Raw genomic sequence first — 23996 nt, forward strand, 5'->3', positions numbered from 1 at the left:
GGCTAAAGAAAGACAGAGTTTAGCAAAATAATTTCAATGATCAACTACTCCGATAAACTTAAACTTCGAAACTCGGCACTACGAAAGGAGTAACAAAATTTTAATACAAACTAATTGACAGAATAATTTCAAGTAAAAAAGGCCAGCCAACTTTTTAACCAATACTATTTGTATACGACTGACATACAAGTATAACCAGAAAACATCTATATTCGAAATCCTTCGGCAGTATAAATTCAACAAAACCAAACGTTTAACAACAAAAAAAGGGGCCAAGAACCAACTAATTAGAAACAAGAAACATATTTAGATCACATCTTATAAGAAGTATAAGTTTTTTCTTTGCAATTGGCCACTGCCGCCCGGAGCTGCCCGATGTATGATGCCACTCAAAGAGTGTATGTAGATCAGTAGGCTTGCAAAACAGGCCTCTTACCAAGCCTCTTGATTTCCCTATCCATTTGGCCTATGAGCATTAACCCAAACATCTTGTAATCACAAATCAGAGAATAAAAAGGGTGCAAAAAGCTTTCAGGAACATTCCCTTCAACAAAGAAATGGCTACCCCAAGCCAACCCATACCCAATCAAAGGCCCGAATAACAGAAACCACCAGAAGTTGAATAGCAATGCACATATGAAGCACGAACTACCGAATAATGTTCCAACAAAATGCAAGCGCCTTGTCGCTGGCTTTGAGTGCTGACTCATGTAAAAAGGCCAAAACTCTTCCATGCTCCTGAAATTCATATCTTCCAAGTAAAATTCGGGCCTTGGTGGGAAAAAAAACCAGAGAATCTTAATGGGTTATATCAAATTTCTTGAACAAGTAGATCAAGACTGATTTTTTCCTGATTTCTCGGCCGGGAATTATAATCAGTGAAAGAAGGAAGAAACCAAAAAACGACTGAGGATGGTGACGCAATTATTAATAGAGTAAAAGAAATGGAAGTTTGGTAATGAAAGAGCAATAAATTGGCAGCTGGATCCTCGAAGTTCAAATCTTTGTCGATGAATAATCGAGAGAATAAATCGTTCGACTGTGTCAGTTGAATTACAGTGAGCATTTTTTCCCTTTTTGTGCGATGGAAGAGCTTCCAGAGAATCAATTATTGGTCCCTACTTTATAATTCTGAACCAATTATTATTGGTCACTATAAAATTACAAATTTCGTATAATAAATTTTCATGTTTTGAATTTGATCATATAGATGATATATAAACGGCCACAATTTGATTCCTTGTGTACTTTTGGATGACTGGAGCTCGAGATTTATTATAATAATAACATATTTAAGAAATCCTAATTGTAATATTTAATTCATTGAAAACTTTTGGATATATATTTTTTTATTGAGACAAATAAATATTTGATAAATTTTTTATGAGTGCAAAACGTTCACGGTTCCAAGAGAAGCGTAACCAGTTCTGTTTACTGATTCCACCAGCCAGTCAGCTACAAAATCCGTAGGCATGGTAAATCATGTCATACATGAAGTGAGCAACGGTAAAAGGAGAGATTAATAATTCAAAATCGAGAAGAATCAACAACACTTCCAAAAACCATGAAAACAATCCTATGCTGAGACGCTAAAATACTGTAATATCTTGCAATGACCATAACATTATGAGAGAAACAATACCAGAGTTCTCCAGCAGTACTCTGTGTTCCGTTACACACGCCAAATTCAAATCACTCCGCGAGTATCCAAAAGAAAGGTCTGGAGATGTTAATATTTTAAAGATAACTTCACTAAAGATGAAAATTTTACAGGATTTTAAACAATCATGATCAGCGCTTACATTATTCCAAAATACTATGATCAATCCTTCAAAACAAACTTAAAACAATTCGCACACAACCCCGTTTTCATCTTCTAAGATAGACGTTTAAGGGGTTAGACGCTCAAGTTGCTTGATGTTCGAGATTTGCATTCCTGGATTCAGTCCTTTTGGGCAAGCTTTAGCACAATTCAAAATGGTATGGCATCGATACAGCTTGAACTCGTCATTTACAGCATCAAGTCGCTCCGTAGTATATTCGTCACGACTATCCATTATCCATCTGAATCAAACACAGATAATCGGATTATAGCAAAAAGCAAACAATACCATCAGCATCTTTGACTATATCAACAAGTACCAATTTATGTCCAAGCAATACCCCAATATGGCTTACTTCTCAAATATACAGATCCCATAAACTGAATATTCTGGCAAAAGCCGAACGTGAATACAATTAAATCATCTAATGTTTACCCAAGCCAATCATTTTATCAATAAAAAAAAGCGAATCAAAGCCCAGTAATGACAAGCATGGTTACACTAGAGGAGTCCCACAGAAAGAAAATCAATCAAATTTAGTCTTTTAGAGCCTGGAACTTTATCGCAGCAACCAACGTTCCCATTCTGGCCACAACTGCAGTTCCAGCAAACCATGAATTTAGGCTATATGCTCTTCATTAGTAAATATTTTCCAATACCGAAATACTACACCTTCTCACAGAAAGGTTGAAAAACTCTTTGCTAGTTCAACTATATTTTTAATTATACTTCTTAAGAGTGTTTGAATCTATTCCAGGAACATTAGTCAAAAGATCACAGAATATAAGCAAAAACGTGGAAAAATTTATCCAGCAAATTCAATCCAATATGAAAAATTCTTAAAATTTCATCTCAAGTAAAAATGAACACCAAGAAAATGTTACCTGTTCGCGTGCAGGAGAGCAGCAGGGCCCAAGTAAGATTCCGGGTTCCACCAGTAACTGGGGCAGGATGTGCTACAGCACGCACACAGAATACACTCATACATCCCATCAAGCTTCTTCCTGTCAGCCTTACTCTGCAGAATCTCCTTTCCCGGAGTCTCCGGCGGGCTCTTCCGCTTCAACCACGGCTCAATCGACTTATACTGATTATAAAAATTCGTCATATCCACAACCAGATCCTTAATCACGAACATATGAGGCAACGGCGTGATCATACTAGGGCCGCCGGAGGAGATCTTGGTCAAACAGGCGAGGCCATTTCGGCCATCGATGTTCATCGCACACGACCCACAAATCCCCTCGCGGCAAGAGCGGCGGAAAGTTAAAGTCGGATCGATCTCGTTCTTTATCTTGATCAAGGCGTCCAGAATCATCGGCCCGCACTCCTTGAGATCAATCTCGTAGTTTTGGAGCTCGGGCTTCTGGGGAGAGTCCGGGTTCCATCGGTAGATTTGGAAGGTCTTGGGCTTCCCCGCGGGCTCAATCTGTCGAGCCTGGGCCTCCGAGGCATGGGATCGGAAAAGGGTGGCCCCGGCCGCCGGTGAGAGTGGCGGAACCCTGGATAAAGCTCGTCGGACCAATTGAGTGGCCATTAATTGGAGAGAAGGCGCAAGGAATAACAAAATGGCGTGTGTCGAGTGCGAGGAAATATAAAGGTCGGTTGGATAGACACTTCGAGAATTATGTTAATGCGTGTAATTTGATTTAAATAATATAAATCTCCAAAATTATTAAAAACTATTGATTTAAAAAACAAAAATTATTTACCAAAAAACAAAAAGAAACAAAAATTAAAAGGAGGAGACACGAAGTTTGATACGCCCAACCCTCGTTTGATTTTTCGTCGCAAATGGTTAAAGTTTTTGTTTTTTGATATTTTTTAATTACGTATATTATTTTATTATTTGAGAAACCCGTGAAATCTGCCACCTCCCGATAAAATTATAATGTAATAAAATGTTAAAAGGAAAACAAAGAATTTGCAATACAAGTCAAAGCTCGAACATGCGACGTTCTTTTTTATATCAACCGTAGATCGAGCATGGTTGTTTATAAATAAAACAAAAATATTTAAACCCTATTCGATCATTTTCCTAATAAATATAATTGTTATTACCAATAGAATGTGTTACAAAGATCTAATATTATCCATTTTATAAAACTAAATCTAATTTCATCATTAATCATTTTTTTCTCTGCTGCCATATATTTTGAATTACACGGTATGATTTTTCTAGTTTATTGATATTTTTTTTAAAAAAAATTTTGGTTAATTCAATCGTCGATCTAAATAACTAATTTTTAGTTTGGTTTAGTTTTGATAATAAAAAAAAAAAATTAATCAGTTTTGTTTTTAAATTTCCTTTTTGAAAAGAATTAGTTTATTCAATTTCCCGATTGATCATATAGATAATCAAATGAATATCATCAGAGTTCACGCCTCCGATCATTATGCGTACGGAATTACAGTTCTTTTGGGATTTCCAATTACATTTTTAAGGGGAAATTACATTTATCACCTTTATAAAATATAAAAAATATATATAAAAACTCTGATATTAAATTAATGATCTTTTACCCGTGTTTTTAAAAATATCATGCATTTGCCACGTGTCCATTAAGTTTTATGCATGATTCTAAACAGAGCAATTCTTTTGTAAGATGATTTAATTTATACGTGATACAGATTTATCGGTTCATATTTATACAGAAAAATAATAATTTTATCATAATATTAATATTTTTCATTAGCTGTATCAGGTTGGAGATTTGTCTCACAAATTGACGATGATACAATTTCAGAAGGAGTTTTTGTGATTTAAAAACATATCATTTTATTCTAAATATAATTAATTTTATATAATATGCTAGCATTTTTTAGTTTTCACGGGAGTCTTAGATGGTGCTTGGCCTGATTTTATGATACAATCATAAGAAATTTACCGACACAGTAGGTTCCAACAATTTTTCTCAGATTCGAAGGCTCTTGTCTTTGCACTCTTGTTATTTTACTTGTATTTATAATCACTCTCCACTTCATATTTATCCATAAAATATATATATTTTTAATAGTAAATAAAAGACAAATTATTTATTATAAAATAAATATCATGATTTTTGTCATGGTGCAAATTAAAAATGGCTAATGTTGAATTTTTTTTATATTTCAAATTTCAGTATGCTATATTTGTATTTTTAAAATTTGATCATTTTTCAATGTTTCGTTGACTCAACGCTAATGTGATATTCACGTGTGTAGTTTTACATAAGTAACTAAGATGAAAAATAAATAAAAATGTAACAAATTTAAAAAATAATTTACTAAAACTAATTTTAACAAAATAAAAAACTAATTTTATTATGACCTTCCGTAACAATCAGTTTTTAAAAGTTTATTCGTTGTATTTTTTAAATTCATTTCTACTAAAAATTTTAAAAACAGCCTTGTATATTATTTAAAAAATCCTAAATAATGCCATTTATTTGCCCTTTACACCGTCTCAATTTCTTTACCCGAAAATACAATCCATTTTCTACTTTCGTCTCAATTTTTTTAAACCATTCAAAATTCATAGAATAACAATGGGCCGGACGATCCCATATTGTAGCCGTGCCTAGAAAACTGGGCTAAAATTTGGCTTTTTTTAACCTAGCATAATCCCACTTGGTAGTTGGTAGCCTGCTTTTATAACGTATAAAAAAAATAAAAATAAAACATAACAAAATTTGAGGAATATTTTTTTTAGACCAAACGAGTGAGAAGATATAATTTGAATTTAATTTAAAAGCACCGAAAATACAAAAATAAAAACGTGTCCAGATTAAGAACATGGGCTTGTTCGAACTGGTCTTATTTGATTCGGACCTCATCGCAGAAGATGTAAATTTTTGAATTTTTATATTATGTTTTCACCCCACCAAAATCTGAAGCGCGCGCGCGCACACACACCAAAATCTATATGTATATGTGTGGGCGTGCACGCATGCGTAAGCATGTACGTATAGGTTGAAATGAGCGATTTATTCTTACTTCCTTCACATGCAAGGAGTAATTAACATTGTTCAATGATTTTCATGCAAATCATATATATAAAAGAGATCAAATGTGCTAAAAATGTATATTTATAATATATATTATAATGCATGACGACATTTTGATGATAATATGAAGTTGAGATATTGTATAAAAACTTAATTCGGATTTCTGTGTAATATTATTGTTAGGCCTTGTCTGACTTTTACAACAGTAACACGTCAAATTCCAAAATCTTTGTTATTTCTTGTTCAACTCTAGAAAAATTTTAAATCGTGAAATGCACAGAGTTTGACTGTTTTTGTACACTATTATTGACTTATTAGGATTAATAGACTAATTAATGTTAACCTAAAAGGTTAAAAAGACAGTTGTCGATCTGATCATTGCGACTACTTGCAATCCATATAAATAAATTATATTAAATCATTTTGTAAAGTGGAGTAATTGTTTTGTAAATATTGGAACTATAATTTGATTAATTCGGATTATTAATGATTATTATTATATCAAAATATACATCTTAAAAACCGTCTCACAAATGTTAGGAGTCATGGGCAATAACCGAAACTCGTTGTTTTTATTTTAAACGAGTAATAATAGGTCAAATATCCTCTAAGTATACCTATTTTATGTTTTGATTTTATAAATATTAAAAATTGGTTTTGATTATGTAAGATTAGTTGTTTTTTTTTTTTTCTTCTAATCTTTATTTTTATGGAGAGTTGATCAGCATTTCCAAGTACCAGATCATCGTTTCTGGTGTTACGTTGGGTAAAACAAGACCTAAATAAGAAACACGGTCTAATTCGCATATCAAAACCTAATTTAAATACATAGATGATCAAAACACAAAATAGACAAACGTAGATGATCGTTTTGGCTATTTTTGTTTTAAATAAAAAGGCAAACTAATTTTATTGGGACCACCTCAATCTTTATAAATAACAAGTGCTCTTTATACACATGTACTAAAATATGTTTTTATTTTTTTATAAATAAAATATAATTTTATGTAATTTGAGAATACCAAAATCAGCTACTCTAATTCCTCGACTTTAATGACATCTATATCTATATATATATATATAAAAGCAGAGTTTTGCTTAAAATAGTAAGTTCCCGCCAAAATAACAATGCTAAAAAAAGAAAGATATAAATATAATGAATCTCGAAATAAGTGTACTGCAATAAATGATAACTTCAATTATTATTTGCATTGATTATATCAATTCTTTTGGTAATTCAAATTTGAATTTTATTATTTTTATATCAATTTAAATGTAACTTATTATTTTCATTGCCAAGAGGCTACAATTTTTTTCCATGTATTTTATTTTTTTGATATAGATGTATTATTTATATTTCTTTATTTTATGGGGTTCACACATATATGAAATAATCAAGCGTCCGATCATGAAAAGAGTGAAAAATATTCTCAAATAATATCATATATATATAAATATAGTTTTTGTTCTATTTAAAAAGTTTTGGCCAACACTAATATGTTATAAAAGAAAAATTGTTGATAATTATTAATATATTGACCTATCATATTAAATATTTGAAATAAATAATAAATAAATATGTAATGAAATGTGATTTTTTTCAATTTTTTTTTAAATTTAAATTTAAATTTGATGTTCTTTGAAAAGATAAACTACATTTAAGTATTTGCATTGATTATATCATTCTATTTAATTCTAATTATGTTTTTAAGTTGTGTGTTATTTTTATAGAGTTAATTTTTAGTACTCTATATCATATTAAATAAAATATCAAATTTTAATATAATATTGAGTTTTTCAACTATTTTTAAAAAATGCCATTAATTTTTGGTATATTAATTGCCTGTGAAATGTTATTATTATTATATATCTTAATAGAACTTTAATATATGTATCTTAATAAAAATTTAATTTAAATATTTTTATCATTTTCAAAAAATTAAATAAATTTATTCATCTAAATAAGTGACATAAAAATTTAATTTTCAAAAAAAATTATTTATTATTTAAAATTTTGATAAACAAATAATATATGATTTTTAAAATATTTTTTTAATTTTTATTTATTAATAATAGTTTCACTTAAACAAAATAAATAAGTCAATTTAATGACAAGATATTGTTATCATCATTTGAATGTTATCTCAAATATTATAAATATTTTGATATGACAACTTTTTATAATAATATTTAAAATTTAAATATATTCATTATATTATATTAATTATTTTAAATAATTATTCAAACATTAATACTTACTAATTTTAATCATTAATTATATAAAACAACAATCCGTGCATCGCACGGGTGAAATGCTAATATATATAAAAGTAGAGTTTTTGCCAAAATAGGAAAGTTCCCGCCAAAATTACTTACTAAAAAAGGAAATAAAACATTTAATAAATATTGACATAATTCTACTGCAATAAATTATCACTTCAATTATTGTTTGCATTGATTATATCAATTCATTTAATTCAATTTTGAATTTAATTAATTTTTATATTAATTCAAATGTAATTTATGTATTATATGTTTTTTTTTTTTGTTTTTTTACTCAAATTGAAACTAAACTCTATTTAAAACGTAAACTATATTAAATTTTTTGCATTGATCATATTAATCAATTTAATTAAAAATTGTATAATTAAATTTAAAATACAAATGATTGCAATATTCAGTATCACTCATAACGTAAATCATTCAAAAATACATTTTGCTATTTTATGTAATTTCTTGCCCAAATTACTTACTGAAAAGAAATACAATATTTAATTAGTCTGTTTATTTTTTCTAAAAATAAAATTTTTTGAGTGCTAAAAATTATCACTACAACAAGATTTTCCAATATATATATATATATATATATAAATAAAAACAGAGTTTTTACCAAAAACAGTAATATCCCGTCAAAATGTCATTTCTAAAAAAAGAAAGATATATCATGAATATTGAAATATATGTACTGCAATAAATGATAATTTTATTTATTGTTTGCATTGATTATATCAATTCATTTAGTTTAAATTTGATGTTAATTTATTTTTATATTAATTCAAATATAATTTATGTATTATATGTCTTTTATTATTTTTTATTCAAATTGAAACCAAACTCTATTAAAAATAGAAACCACGTTAAAGTTTTTACATTGATTATATCAATCAATTTAATTTGTGATACGATTTGTGTTATTATGATATTTAATTTTTATTACAAATTGTATAAATAATTTTTAAATACAAATGTGATTTCTTAAAAAAAGAAAGATATATCATGAATATTGACATATATGTACTGCAATAAATGATAACTTCAATTATTGTTTGCATTGTTTATATCAATTCATTTAATTCAATTTTGAATTCAATTAATTTTTATATTAATTCAAATTTAATTTATGTATTATATGTTTTTTATTTTTTTACTCAAATTGAAACTAAATTATATTGAAAACGTAAAATATATTAAAATTTTTGCATTGATTATATCAATCAGTTTAATTAAAAACTGTATAAAATATTCATTATCACTCATGAGGTAAATCATTCAAAAATACATTTTGTTATTTGAAGTAATTTCTTGCCCAAATTACATACTAAAAAATAAATACGATATTTAATTATTTTATTTAATTTTTCTAAAAATAAAATTGGTTGAGTGTTAGAAGTTATCACTACAACTAGGTATTCCAATGGACATTAAATTATCATTTAATAATCATAAATTTTTTACCCAAATGCATATTATTTCAAAATTACCTTAATTTGAAAGAATTAGCGCATTGTAATTTTTTTCAAAATCATATGTATATTGTATATCTTGAAATGTTTTCTCCAAAATTCAAATAAAAGAGAACAAGAAAATTAAAAGAGATAGATTCAAATGAACATTAAATTACTCTAAATAAACATATATATTACCCTCAATAATCAGAAATGTTTAACACCCAACGCATGCAATTCAAGATTTTCTTAATTCGAAAAAGTTAATGTATGATATAATTATGTCAAAATCATCCAATCTATAACTTTTGTCCTCTTGGATGTCTTATTTGAATTTTAAATTGTAAATAATGTAATATTGCATATTATATTAGAAATCAATTTTATTCTATTTATCTTACTAAAGTTATCTACTCCAAAATAAAATTCTGAAATGATATGAGTTGAATCCTTCCAATATGTAATGTTTGTTATATTAGCCAAAAAAATTAATCAACATGCATTGTATTTAAGAAAGATTTTTAAAATTAGCGAAAAAATAGTTTTTGTTTTTATTTTTTATAATTATATTATTTTTTTCAATTTAAATATCTATTTATTTTTCACTAATTTTTAATAATAGCATCCCGTGCATCGCACGAGTTATATACCAGTAGTATATAGAAGTAGATGTGTCAATGGGGCGGGTATGGGGCGGGTTTGGCTAAACCCAATACCCTACCCATTAAAAAACTTCGACCCATTACCCGCCTCACTCCGGTTAAATATTTTTCGGACCCATCCCACCTCGAATACGAAACGGGGCAGGGTAGACCCGTGAGACCCGTAACACCCGAATTTTTTCAAAATTAAAAAGTAATCTTTCTTTTCACCTGATTGAATTATGAAACAGACAAACCTCTAAATACAATATTGTAAAAAATTAATTCATGTCTTCGACCACACTTAATAATAACAAACAAAAACATTAAGAATTACATAAAAAAAAAGAGTTAATAGCTCTCCAAAAAAATCTTGATATCCCAAAAATAAGTCATAACATAATTTAAACATATCAATATAAAATCAACGAGTAGGCAATATTTCAGACACATTCTTCGGGATCATTTTCCTCTTCATCAAGAATGGTGAGACAAGTTGGTAAACTACTTGAAAAATTAACTACAAAATTAAATAGAGAAAGTACATTGAAAAAATAAAACTGTAATTTCAAATTGTAAAGAAATGTAATTTAAAGAGAGGAAGTACAGTAAAAAAATTAAAATGAAAGTACAATAACAAAATAAAACTGTGATTTATTTACCTTCCACCTCACCCCACAATCATCTTCGCGAGCACATCAATGTCTCCAAAGTCGTTGGATTAAGTCTACTAAGATGAAGATCAACTATTCTTCCACTATTACTAAAAGCAGATTCAAATGGAACAGTTGACACATGAATAGCTAAGATCGTTAATCGTTATGGTTAAGGTGAGCTACTAAAAAAATAAAAATTAATAAAACTAAAATCCTAGAATTTTTATTTCCACATATATGGGGCTGGTATTATAAGACCCATGACTCGCCCCATATCCGGACGGGTCTTAAAAATTGGACCCGATACCCGCCCCATGACCCATTTAGTATGCCCAAACCCACTCCATACACGCGGGTCCATTGTGGGTCTGGGTAAAACTCGGACCCATTGACATCCCTATACAGAAGTATAGATATTTTAAAAAAGAAATATCTAACTTTGTTTAAAGAAATATAATTTTTATATATTCTTAAAAACTGCATTGATTTTTTTCTTCCGAACTATCGGCGATTATTGTTGTCGTCGTTGCTACTGTATTTGAAACATGAATTTGTTGTGGGGGCAGACAACGATTATTCCACGAAATGGTAATCGGGTGGGGGGGCACCCCTTATTTTTTTCCTCACTTAACTTGCTATTAGCTGAAAGCTAAGTTCATAAATGCTATGTTAAAATTGTCCCCCAACCCCCCAAAAATAATGAACAAAAACAACCTAGAATCCTAGTTATGATTTCTCCAATTTCATATATTAGTTTTTTTTTTAAGTAACATTCCATCAAATTTCTTCTATCACGAGACATACATGTAAAACCAATTGCATTTAATAGCATATAAAAATATTTAAGGAAAATATTTTTTTTTTGCCAGATTGTTAATATGGTATCGGAAAACATAGCTTCGACGACGAAATATGATGTGATGATGAAAATTGTCACTTTTTCGATGTCAAATCAATAGTTGGACAATAATAGCCCAGAATTAAAATTCAGTTTATTCAAACTTTAAAAATTTAATGACTACAACAATTATTTTATTCAACATGAGTACTAAATGGATTTTATTCGTTAGAAATCTTATAGATAGTGCGAAAAATATTTAATACTATCGGACCGTGTCACATACAATGCATGTGTTCCGTAAGAAAATAAATAATGAAGTAGTTTTTATAATTTTTAAAAATTTATAAATTTTTGAAACCAAAGTGGCAGTAAATAAAATAAAATATGAAGAAAATGTTATTGTAATATGGTAAAATCATGTAGTTAGTCTGAGAAGATGAAGAATATTTTAAACAAATCGAAAACTACGTCTTGTCTCCATACAGTTAATATATGGTGCTATAATTATATATGTAATAGTATTTACAACATTCGAGATTGAATTAGTATTGGTCTCACAAACACATGGGGGCTAAATCTAAGGTATATGATGCCTTTGTTATTTCATTAATCATGTTATATATTATCCAAAAATTAATTAGCAAATATATTATGATTTGGGCAATGACATAATTAAAAGCATTATGATCATAAAAATCCAAAAAAAAAAAAAAAAGACGGGGATGTAATCGAGCAAACATCGAGCTTTATTTTATGAATACATTTATGGCTCATGAACTTATTCAAACTTTCATCGAATCTAAACGAGCTTAATAAATATAAATTATATATTTAAATTTTTATTAAATTAATTAAAAAGTAAATTATATATTTAAAGAAAAATATAACATTCTTATTAAAATTTGTAAATTTATTATAATAAATAAATATAATAGTTTTTTCTATATATTTAATAAATAATGTGTTAAATCAATAAGTTAATCATCAAATATCAAAATTATTATTTTTAATTTAAGAGATGACTCATGAATTTACCAACAAACATGTTCACAAACTAACGAGCCGATTATTGTATAGCTTGAGTTTGATTCATTTATCTTGACGAACTTCATTAAACAAGCTTTTATGGAATCAATTTCAAATAATTCACAAACGATTTGATTCATTTACATTTTCAAACGTGATACCTTGTATTATAGGACCCACTATTAGATGTGACATAAAATAAAAATATCCATCAAATATATATTAATCAAGAACATGAAAAGACAAGCCTAGCTAGCGGTTGAAAGACAAATATGAAATACACAATTTTTAAAGAAAAAGTAAAATTCAGAGGACAGAGAATCTCTTTTAAGTCCACTTTCATTTCATTCACATCAAGGATATGTATTTCAACCATAAGCGGATTCAAATAGTTGGATGTGAGAACTGAGAAGCAACAAAGAATGTTAAATATAATAAGAAACTTATAATTTGTATAGAAATAAAAGTAGAAATTTACTTTTTCTTTCATTTTTCTTAAAAGATAGACAAAATGGATTTGATTTGCTAGAATTGAGACGACCATTTAAAATTACAAAAAACTCACATCTTTTCAACTCGTTTGTACGTGAATCAAGATCCGTCTAGATCCGTTTATACCTCAACCAACATGTATTCACGTTTATATGTATTATAAAATTACAAGATTCTTCTGAACTAAAAAGGCCGAGTTCGAGATGAGTTGCACAATCTAATTCATCACATTCGAGAAATCAATATCCTACAACTACTAACTGATCGAAACCGATTGGATTTAGGACGGACATAAGTCTGACCCCGTATGTATTGTCATCGGACTGCAATGTGATCACTCACGCACATCTAAGGGGTGTGAAATGTAATTTCCACCATTATCATTCAAGTCATGTGATAAAATTAAAGCTACTGGGCCCCATGTTTGTATACTTGAGGGCCAGGGTCCATATAAGGTCGGGCAATAGTGCGCGTGACAATCTTGGCGGCGGGTCACGGCCCACTAATCAATTGCAATATTAATATTGTATTTATATTCATTTAAAAAATTGGGTGCAATAAATTATACCTACATTCCTCAAATTAAATACCTTCGATTATGTATATTTTTAAAAATAAGAACCTTAAAAACATGATATATGACAGGAAATAATCGATTCACCTAACAACCCGATGCAGTAGTTTAGGCTGTGTTTGGTTGAAGAAGTTATGTATTTCAAATTCATTTGATTTTTTTGGAATGAAATTATGTTTGGTGAATTGTAAATCCATCTATTGTTAATTCATGTACGTGAAATGATAATTATGATGAATTTGAAATATAATCAAGATTTACAATAATATTTTCATCGATATACTATATATTAAAACTCAAACTTATATAATCCTTGCTCGAGGGATGTCTAGCTACTCAAAAAGTCAAAATGCAATTAAATTCAAACTCGGGAAAAGACTTTTTAGAACAAGTAGTATTTCGACTCTTTACTAAGAAAGAAATCCATTTATTTTTGTGGGTAGTAATAAATATATAAATGAACACATTATATTTAATATATACTAAGTACGGTGACTCGTGACAATATTACGTGCTTTTCGTCGGCATCATAAATAACACACGCCTAAGTGCAAGAATTTTTAACACCAATTCATGATCTTCATAAATTATGCAGCCCCCCCCCTACAGTCAAAATGTCAGCCACACGATTTCAACACATACTCTTTCTGAGTATGAAAAACCACATACCCGTATATATACATGCATTTATTCATATACATACTTACGCAATATGTATATATATATATATATATGTGTGTGTGTGTGTGTGTGTGTGTGTGTGTGTGTGTGTGTGTACATATAGAGTGATACTGTAATGCCCAAAAAATCATCTAAAAAGCCGCATGTTTGTTTCTATTTAATTTTAATGTTTATTTTGATTTTTTTTAAACCACTTTCAGATTTTTAAAAGTTAGCCCATAAACGCACACTTAAATCAGTCGATCGAGAGAGAAAAGAGAGGGGTCGCAAACTAGGGCTAAAGGATAAATAAGGAGAAAAGTTCCAACCAAACTCGTTCTTGTTCGAATGAAAGCATATTCTCCAAACCCGCACACGTTTGGACCATCTCAACCAAAATATAGAAATTAAACAAATGCAATTCCTTTTTTGACACACATATTGAATTTTATTAAATATTTTCAATTGAATAGTTGATATTTGATGTGCTTTGATTGTATTCTACAAGTTCCATGAGACGACGTGAATTTTTAATGCGTTTGATCTTTTAAAATTGTGCAGTTTGTAAAAGTGTCATTGTGTGCGAGCATGTAGAGAGAGTGTTTTTTGAAATCTCCGGACAGCAGTTGTATATTTTCAAATATCTAGGCGGTGCCTGTGAATTTTTTATTTTCCGAGCACGTTTGTCTTTTTTATATTTTCAGGCAACACGTGTGTATTTTTAAATTTCCGGCCTGCGCATATTAATTTTTGAGTTTCCGGATAGCAAGTGTGTATTTTTAAAACTTCTAATGTATTTTTAATTGAGTAACTGAAACGAGTTGATTCGATTCATATTTATAAATAAAATTAATATTATTAATATAAAAAAATAATATTTTTATTGGACTGAGTTTGGTTGGAGATCTATCTCACAAAATTGACCCATAAAATAAATCTCATGAGAGCTTTTGTGTTTTTAAATTTTTGAGTAACACATGTGAAATTTTTAGTTTGCGGACAGCATATGTGTATTCTTTAGTTCCCGGATAGCACGTGTATTTTGAGGTTTTGGGCAGCATGTGTGTATTTTTTAAATATTGGAAAACTTGTACGCGGTTTTGAAATTTACAGAAATATGTATTTTTAGGCTGAGTTGAGAAAATTGAATTTGAGGAAGAAATATGAATTTATGGAAATTTTGTCGTACTGTGGGACGTTGCAAATATTTTGGGGAAAAAAATTGACTGGATTATGGATCTTGGTTTCATACCTGGGGGTGTCTTTACTGAATTAATAACAGGTTTGGGGCTCTAGCTTGATGGTTGGGTGTCTACCAACTATGTTTTTTATTTCATGACTTTAGGGTGTTTGATGGTCGGCGCGTATGGATCGATGGATATAATAGTTGGCTAGATGTTTATGATTGTTGACTATTAGAAGATGACCGAGTCACATTCAATTATTCAATATTTATTTTCATGAGCATTACATACTGACTGGTTAATCATTTTTGTCACGTCTCGGCCGAATCTCATGCCTACGAGCAGGGATGTAATCGAGTCGAGTCGAGCCGAACTCTTGAATGTTTGAGCTTGGTTCGTTTATAATCGAGCCGAGCTCGAGCTTTATTTAACGAATATATACATGGCTCACGAGTTTATTCAAACCTTTATCGAGCCTAAAAAAACTTAATAAATATGAATTATATATTTTAATTTTCATTAAATTATTTAAAAAGTAAATTATATATATAAAGAAAAATATATCATTTTTATTAAAAATTTTAAATTTATTATAATAAATAAATTTAATAGATTTTTCTATATATTTCATAAATAATATGCAAAATCAATAAATCAAATATCAAAACTATTTTTTTTTTCATCTAAAAGATTACTCATGAACTTACCAACGAACATGTTCACGAGCTAACGAGCCGAATACTATAAAGCTTGAGTTTGATTTTGTAAGGCCTGAGATTTTATCACTTTAATCCGAGATTATTAAAATTATGAATTTTGGAATGTTGAGTCATATTCCATGGTTTTACAATTTTATAGGATTGAAATTGATTTAAAAAGAGCTGTGAGGACCAAATTGCAAATAATGAAGACTTCGGAGTCTAAAGTGCAATTATGGGATTTGAGGACACTTGTCTTCTCATTCTTGGATATATATAATCTTCATTCTTTTCAGATTTTCAGAAAGAAAGAGCCGAAACCTCCAGGGAGAAATCCTCAAAATCCCTCAAGCCTCATTTGATAATAGAAATTTGATTTTGCAAGTACCGGCGATCCGATTTTTAATCCGAGCACAGTTTTGAAATCCCCTCGTCAAGAACTACACAAGGACATTTATATTGACAGCTTCGGATTCAAGACTTCGACTTCGTCAGAATTACGGAAAGAAAGGTATAAGTCAATGTGGTACCGGGAGAACGACTCGAGTAGGATATACTTGAGTTTCCCTAAATCACATACTTATTATTATTATGTTCATTGATTTGATTTGATATGCTTGTTCTATGAATGTATAGAAAGCAGATATTAGTCGAGTGATCTTGGGACATCAGTGCCGATAGTGATGGAATCGTCACTGGCACATTGCACGTTGTCACAAGATAGTGAATTGGCGATAGTGCCATAGTCTGTGACGGATAGGTCAAGACACCGGATGTTTGGTTATATCGAAGTGGATAGAATTGGAGTTTCTTCTATTACTGATGTTCGAAATAGGAATGTCAACATCTGGAAACCGGGATCCCTAGACTAGGATTGAGCCTAGTCTGAGACGTGAAGTCACGAGTCTGAATTGGCAGTTTTATGTCGATTATGTTTTCAGATTTTGATACATGTTACTGATATCTGCTTCATGCTTTATATTGATTATATGATTGCATGTTTCATTGATTTATACTGGGATTATATTCTCATCGGAATTATCCGGCTGTTGTCGTGTTTATATGTGTGCATGATAACAGGTGGGGCAGGATCAGGGTCGAGGAGATGACGAGAGATCATGATTAGAGTGGAGACCACAGACTTTGATGTTGCTGTAGATAGGGTTTGAACACTTGATAGCTAGTTGGTGAACCTTTGTTTGTATCGAATGTATGCTGTACAGGACTTGTACCTTATGTTATACTGATATGTATACTAGTATGATTTTCATTACGTTTCGCATTTAAAAAAAATATTAGACCCTATTTATTATAATTAATTATATTGTCCCAATGACGATTATGAACTTGATTAGCGTCCGGGTCCCCACAAGTTTGTTTATCTTAACGAGTCTCATTAAACGAGCTCAAACGAGCTTTTATCGAATCGAGCTTCGAATAACTCACAAACGATTTGGTTCGTTTACATCCCTACCTACGAGATTATATAACGAGCTCCTATAACAATCGTAATGACTGAGCTAAGAGCATTATTTTCCTGTAATATCTTATTTTATTTATGCAGTTTTGAATGATGATTTTATTTTTAAAAATTTGAGAAGATTTTTGCTTTTAGTTCTTAGTTTATTATTTTTCAGGACCAAGATTTTTAATTTAAAATGTGATGAATGTAAGTATGTGTTTAATGAGTGCATATTTTATTGGATTTCGATGTGTTTAACACAAATTTTTGTGATATGGTTTCTAATGTCAGTTTTGTTAGACGGATATTCTAATTGAATCACCCATGAAAAATGATTACTTTTATGTCAAAAGTATTATTTTTTTTATTATAAATATGAACATTGTTGACCAGTCTCACGAAAAAAAATCCTTAAAATCGTCTCACAAAACTTCTACTTATTATATATTATATATATACACATTATATAATTATATATCTATACTTCTATACTATATTATTAGGTGTGATGACATGATAATAACTACCTAGAGAGGACACCAACTTTTTTTTTCAATTTTACCCTTATATGATACTAATATTACATTTTTGTTTTTTGTTTTAAATTTCAACACACACTTTTATTTATTTTTTATTTCAACCATTCAAATATCATGTTAGTCTCTTCATAATTTGTCAAATTTCACTTTAGTCCATCGATAATGATAAAAAAAATTGTACACATACATCACGTGTACAGAGTAAATAGTATATATAATGTGTGAGCGCTTCGTACTTTACTCATATATTTGTAATATATTGACAAATTCTTTTGAAAAATAAGTAACGCCGTTTTCATGCATTGTATGTTCGATGTATACCAAGCCTATAGTTACTCCTGTATATCATATCAGAAATAAAATCTAAATCATTATTTATATATATATATATATATATTCTGTGAGTCCTTCACCCATTTCTTCATATTTTTCAAATTGCTGTTGTCTTAAAGTCAATATCATCCCCAATTTTAAAAAAATATAGAATTATCCCATTATTATAGTAGATGCCCTGCAAGCCAACGGTTGGCTAGGGATTTTATTGACTCAGTTGTAATAAACAATCTTTATTTTAATATAATTTAACTTTTTATGGTCTTGTTATACTTTATCTGTATACCCATGCAAACAGCATAGATAAAGTCCTTGATTATACTTTAATACAAATGAATCGTAATTCGATGTTGAAACTCATTTGTAAACACTGCATATTCTAAATTCGTTCTTAGTCGATTCAGCCGCCTAAAACAGGGATAAAGGCCGCTTGAGCTCGAGACTAGCATATGTGATGTTTTGTACTGCGTTTCTTGGTAAGGGCATGTAGATGTCCAAACATGCAGATGAGTAGTCATATGATGATTATACCGAACAACCCTCACTCGGACTTTCCAAGTGGTTATCATTCATCGAGAGGATAAGTTCGTGGTTATGATTGTACACCATTAGTCCTTACGACCCGGGACAACACTGCGGCTCTATATGCTAGAGCTGTGCTTTGACTCGTTTACCGGCTCCAGGAGAGTCATCAGGTGGCGAGGTTGGGTACAGTTGCGACACATATAGGAGCCAGTGCATTGTAGTCGGGGATTCACCGCTCACCTACGGGTGTGGATATCCTATGTGATCTAATGTAATAATAGTGCATGGAATCTCTGGCCAGAGTATGAGATGTACGTTGGAGAAGGAGTTCTCCAATAGTACACGCGATGCCACTATTATAGTTATCACATAGTTATCGAATTATTATGCAACCCTCGATGAACCAATGGTTGCAGATTCGATCGGGATATATGAGATGAAGGGACCGTATTGTACGTTAATCATAATCGACTGGTTCTTGCAGGCACTATCAGTGATACCTAGGGGATCATGGGGCGATGCTACCAGACGCTCTTACCATGATCCGATGGGTGCAATCAGAAATGAGTTCTGACATTCTTAATCAAGGTGTTGATGAATAGAATGGGGTTAACTAGGGTAAGCTCGAATAAAGCAGTTGTGAACCCACGGCTAGCTGTATCCCTGGACCATTGAGGGTCACACAAGCACTGGATCGTTTGTTCCCGTTGAGAGAATAAATTCAAAGAGTTGAATTTATGATAATTAAATTTTGAGAAAATAAATTCAAGGAGTTGAATTTATAAGATAGTAAATTCAAGAGTTGAATTTATGAAATTTGGAGATAATAAATTCAAGGAGTTGAATTTATAAAATTTGAGAAGTTAATTTATTAAACTCAAATGTTGGGTTTATTAAATATTAAATTTTGGAGGTGATAGAAATTCAAGGAGTTGAATTTATAATTTAAATAATAAATTCAAATGTTGAATTTATAGTAAATTCAAGGAGTTGAATTTATGATAATTAAATTTTGAGAAAATAAATTCAAGGAGTTGAATTTATAAGATATTAAATTCAAGAGTTGAATTTATGAAATTTGGAGATAATAAATTCAAGGAGTTGAATTTATAAAATTTGAGAATTTAATTTATTAAACTCAAATGTTGGGTTTATTAAATATTAAATTTTGGAGGTGATAGAAATTCAAGGAGTTGAATTTATAATTTAAATAATAAATTCAACATTTGAATTTATAATGTATTTAATTTATTAAGCTCAAGAGTTGAGTTGATTAATTAATAAATTAAATATGGTGGATAATATGTTTAATGAGCTTGTAGTAGTACAAGTCCAACATATTAAATAATTAAAGTTATTAATGGGCCTTGATTAATGGATTAAACTAGTGTGACTAGCCCAATTAATTAATCGAGCCCATTAAGGTTAATTATGGAATTTAGGTCAAAATTATTGTGTTTAAGGAAATAAATATATATTGACCTAGCCTCCACCAATTCAATGGGGATTCACGAGAGGCACACAAAAATTCCTCCATAATATTTTGGCCACTTTTTCAAGAAAAATAATTTTGAGTCATCTCTTAAAATTTTGATCTCAACGTAAAAACTTCTTTCAAATATTCTAGTGCTATTGGAAAGAGGAACAAATCTTCTGGTCGTGGACATGATTAGAAGAAAGGAGTCTCTTGAAGAAAGTTCGTAGGGATTCATCAAGAGCTAGATCCGTCATACCGGATCAGTTGGTGCCATGTGATTTATTCACAAAATGTATAACTTTTAAACGCCCTATGAATATTTAAGTTAAAATCATACGAACGTCCAAACTTATTTTGATTGTCAAAATAAAATAAAATTTTTAAACTTCCGCTGCGTTTGGGCGTGTAGAAAACCGAGATCCAACACCCATATACATCGAGCAAATAACATAATATCGCACTTGAACTGAAATATTTGATTTGAAAACTTGGATGCGATTGGGAAGGAGATTTGAAAAAATGGATCGAAGCAGCACTTATTTTAGATATATATTTCAAATATATCATAATTATCATTATATCTACATATAAATAAATGTAAATTAAAAAAGGACCAGCGAATTTCAACAATCTAAACAATCAAATAAATTTGAAAACATTTTGATTGAGATAGTATAAGCTATAAATTTCAAATAAATTTGATTACTGGGTAAATTTATGTAAGGTGAATTTCAAATTCTATCACCTCGTTAATTTATATCGATGTGATAGTATTAATAATTGATTTGAAATACGATTTATTCGATCTTGTCTTTGGACTAATGCTTTAACTCAATGGTTGTGAAAATGTCTTTTCACTTGTATCACCGTGATGAAAAATATATGTAATATTCTTATACTCATTCGATCAAATTACCCAAAGATATTGTCAAACTAACCTTGAAACGCACTTAAAATGAACATGATTTCAGATTTGTCATCCAAATCAAATCATTACATCTAACTACGATTTAATACCAAACTTCAAACATTATCACGAATAAGTGAATCTTGTCAATTTTCACATCATATCCTATTCACACACGAAATAATGTCGTTTGACCTCTTGCACATACATATTCATAATATACACGTATATAATATCGTAAAGTTGTATATCGTATAGTATATAATACATGCACGAGGGGCACTGATGATGCAGCCATCAGTAATTTCAGAGCCTAGAAATAGGGCACGGACCACCTATTGGATAGATACATGTTCATCTATATTGATATATGTGTGTGTGTGTGTGTATATATATATATATATATATATATATATGCATGTATATGTGTACATGCTATAGATATACGTGTATAAAAACTGATTATTTAATTTTTTTAAATATTAGATTAATAATTGAGTCGTCCTATTCCTGAAATTTGTGGAGACTGCGGCATATTAATATACGCTTTAAAACCAGTTACAATGATGTTCACTTATTGTATAGTGTAGGCGTTAAAATCAATTGAATGTATTTTAATTACATTATGACTATACGATAGATACAACAATCTTTTCTTCTCTAACAATATGGTTTCCGTATCCTCGTGTAAGTTTCGGGTTGCAATAATCGTTAATGTTTGATAGAAAAATCGAAACATGATGTTTGAACTGTTGTACAAGTTTATAATATTTCAGTTGCATTGTTATCATCAATCATAAATTTTGATAAAACGACAAGTTTTCGATCTTATAATTGATATATAATTCAATAAGAAGAACTAACAACAAATTAAATTCTTAGAAAGTAGATTGCAAAAAACAGAATTAAATTTATTTTTTTTTGATAAAACGTCTCGTTCAATCAATCGTATATATATTTCGAAAATGGAAGAATGCAATGTTGACATGTTGTGAATGGGCAGAGTCCTTTCTTTTTCTAAACCGACTCCCCAGGAAACACATTTTGGACTTATATCAACATGTCCCCCGCTGTCCTTCCTTCCTTTTCTCTTTCATATTTCACATCTTCACAATTTAAAACGAGTTTTTTTTTTTTTTGTAACTCAACAAAATAATATATTTTATATACAATATTAATTTTGCAACTTGTTTTTTTTTTTTTCATTTGTAAAGTTAATTGATTCAAGTCCAAGCCCGAAACTCACAGTAAGCCAACTTTATGCCTTTTTCATGTCCCACTTTTTTTTTTTAACCCTGAACCATTTTTTACCACGGAATTAAGAACTGGAAGAGCCGATTTTTTTCACCTAACTTTTGATGAAAAGCAAGCAATTATTTCCCATACTTTATACCTTGGCCTTCATGCATTAACCGACATTGTCATTCATTGATAATTATTTCTTATATTTCATAAATTAGATACGAAGATTTTTCTCTCAATATGAAAAGAAAAGATCAAAACTTACGCATATTACTACAAAATATTAATATTCTCATATTTTCTAAATCCGCAATATTTCAGAAAAAACCAGAAGTTAAAAGCAAAGCTAAAATTAGCAATCGAGTTTCCAAATTCAGTGATCGTATTATTCATGTTCCCCTTGTTGGCATAGTGTTTGGTCCCAAGGTGGAAACATAAAAAAATCCAAATTTATATGTTATGATGCTAATATGAAAAAGAAGGAATAGAAGAAATCCACCAAACTAATTAAAGGAATTTGATCTGTTTTTATTTTTATTTGTTTCAGAAAATGGAAAAGAGACATGAATAAAGAAGGGCCAAAAAACAAAAAGAAATCCCAAATCAATAAAAGGAAAAAAAGATAAAGCAAAGAAAGCGAGTTGAGAATGCAATAAGATTTGGGATTGAACGGAGTGCGATGGCGTGATTTGCTTTTTTGCTTTTTCTCTAGTCTTTTTTTTTTCAAAAAAAATCTATTTAGAGAACATATTCATGTTTAGAGTTCAAAAAAAATGTAAATTTAATTTTCTCCAATGTGATACATATTTTGTTCGATGTTGTCAAAGATGCTTATGTAATAATATGATTCGAAAATCTAAATGTGGAAATTCGACCAAAAATACCGTATTTCTTTTTGTTGTCCTGTTTTCACAAAACGATAATCATTATTTTCAAATCGAAATGAAAAATCACGAAAAAAATATAAAAAAAAATTAAAGATCGGCCTTGTTAAAATTTGAAACGGTTCAAATTAGGCAAAACAACTTGTCGTACCCATTAGAAAGCCATTAGGTTATAGGTAAAAATTTATGTGAGACGGTCTCACGGATCGTATTTTGTGAGACATACATTTTATTTGGGTCGTCTACGAAAAGATATTACTTTTTATGCGAAACGTATTACTTTTTTTATGAATATCGGTAGGATTGACCCGTTTCACAGAA

The 23996-nt window shown here is 29.7% G+C and overlaps 2 protein-coding genes across 2 annotated transcripts; both read right to left on the reverse strand.

Moving 5' to 3' along the window:
* Positions 1-39: 39 nt before the first annotated feature.
* Positions 40-1099, reverse strand: LOC142546405 (uncharacterized). Its single transcript, XM_075654100.1, has one exon. The coding sequence runs from the start codon at positions 747-749 to the stop codon at positions 408-410; it is 342 nt and encodes a 113-aa protein (XP_075510215.1). The 5' UTR covers positions 750-1099; the 3' UTR covers positions 40-407.
* Positions 1100-1595: 496 nt separating this feature from the next.
* LOC142546406 (succinate dehydrogenase [ubiquinone] iron-sulfur subunit 2, mitochondrial-like) lies at positions 1596-3429 on the reverse strand. Its single transcript, XM_075654101.1, has 2 exons — positions 2708-3429; positions 1596-2064 (listed from the first exon to the last, which is right to left on the reverse strand). The coding sequence occupies exons 1-2, from the start codon at positions 3358-3360 to the stop codon at positions 1890-1892; spliced, it is 828 nt and encodes a 275-aa protein (XP_075510216.1). The 5' UTR covers positions 3361-3429; the 3' UTR covers positions 1596-1889.
* Positions 3430-23996: the final 20567 nt, after the last annotated feature.

Source organism: Primulina tabacum, chromosome 5 (genome assembly GCF_025594145.1).
Source record: "Primulina tabacum isolate GXHZ01 chromosome 5, ASM2559414v2, whole genome shotgun sequence".
Lineage (NCBI taxonomy): Eukaryota > Viridiplantae > Streptophyta > Magnoliopsida > Lamiales > Gesneriaceae > Primulina > Primulina tabacum.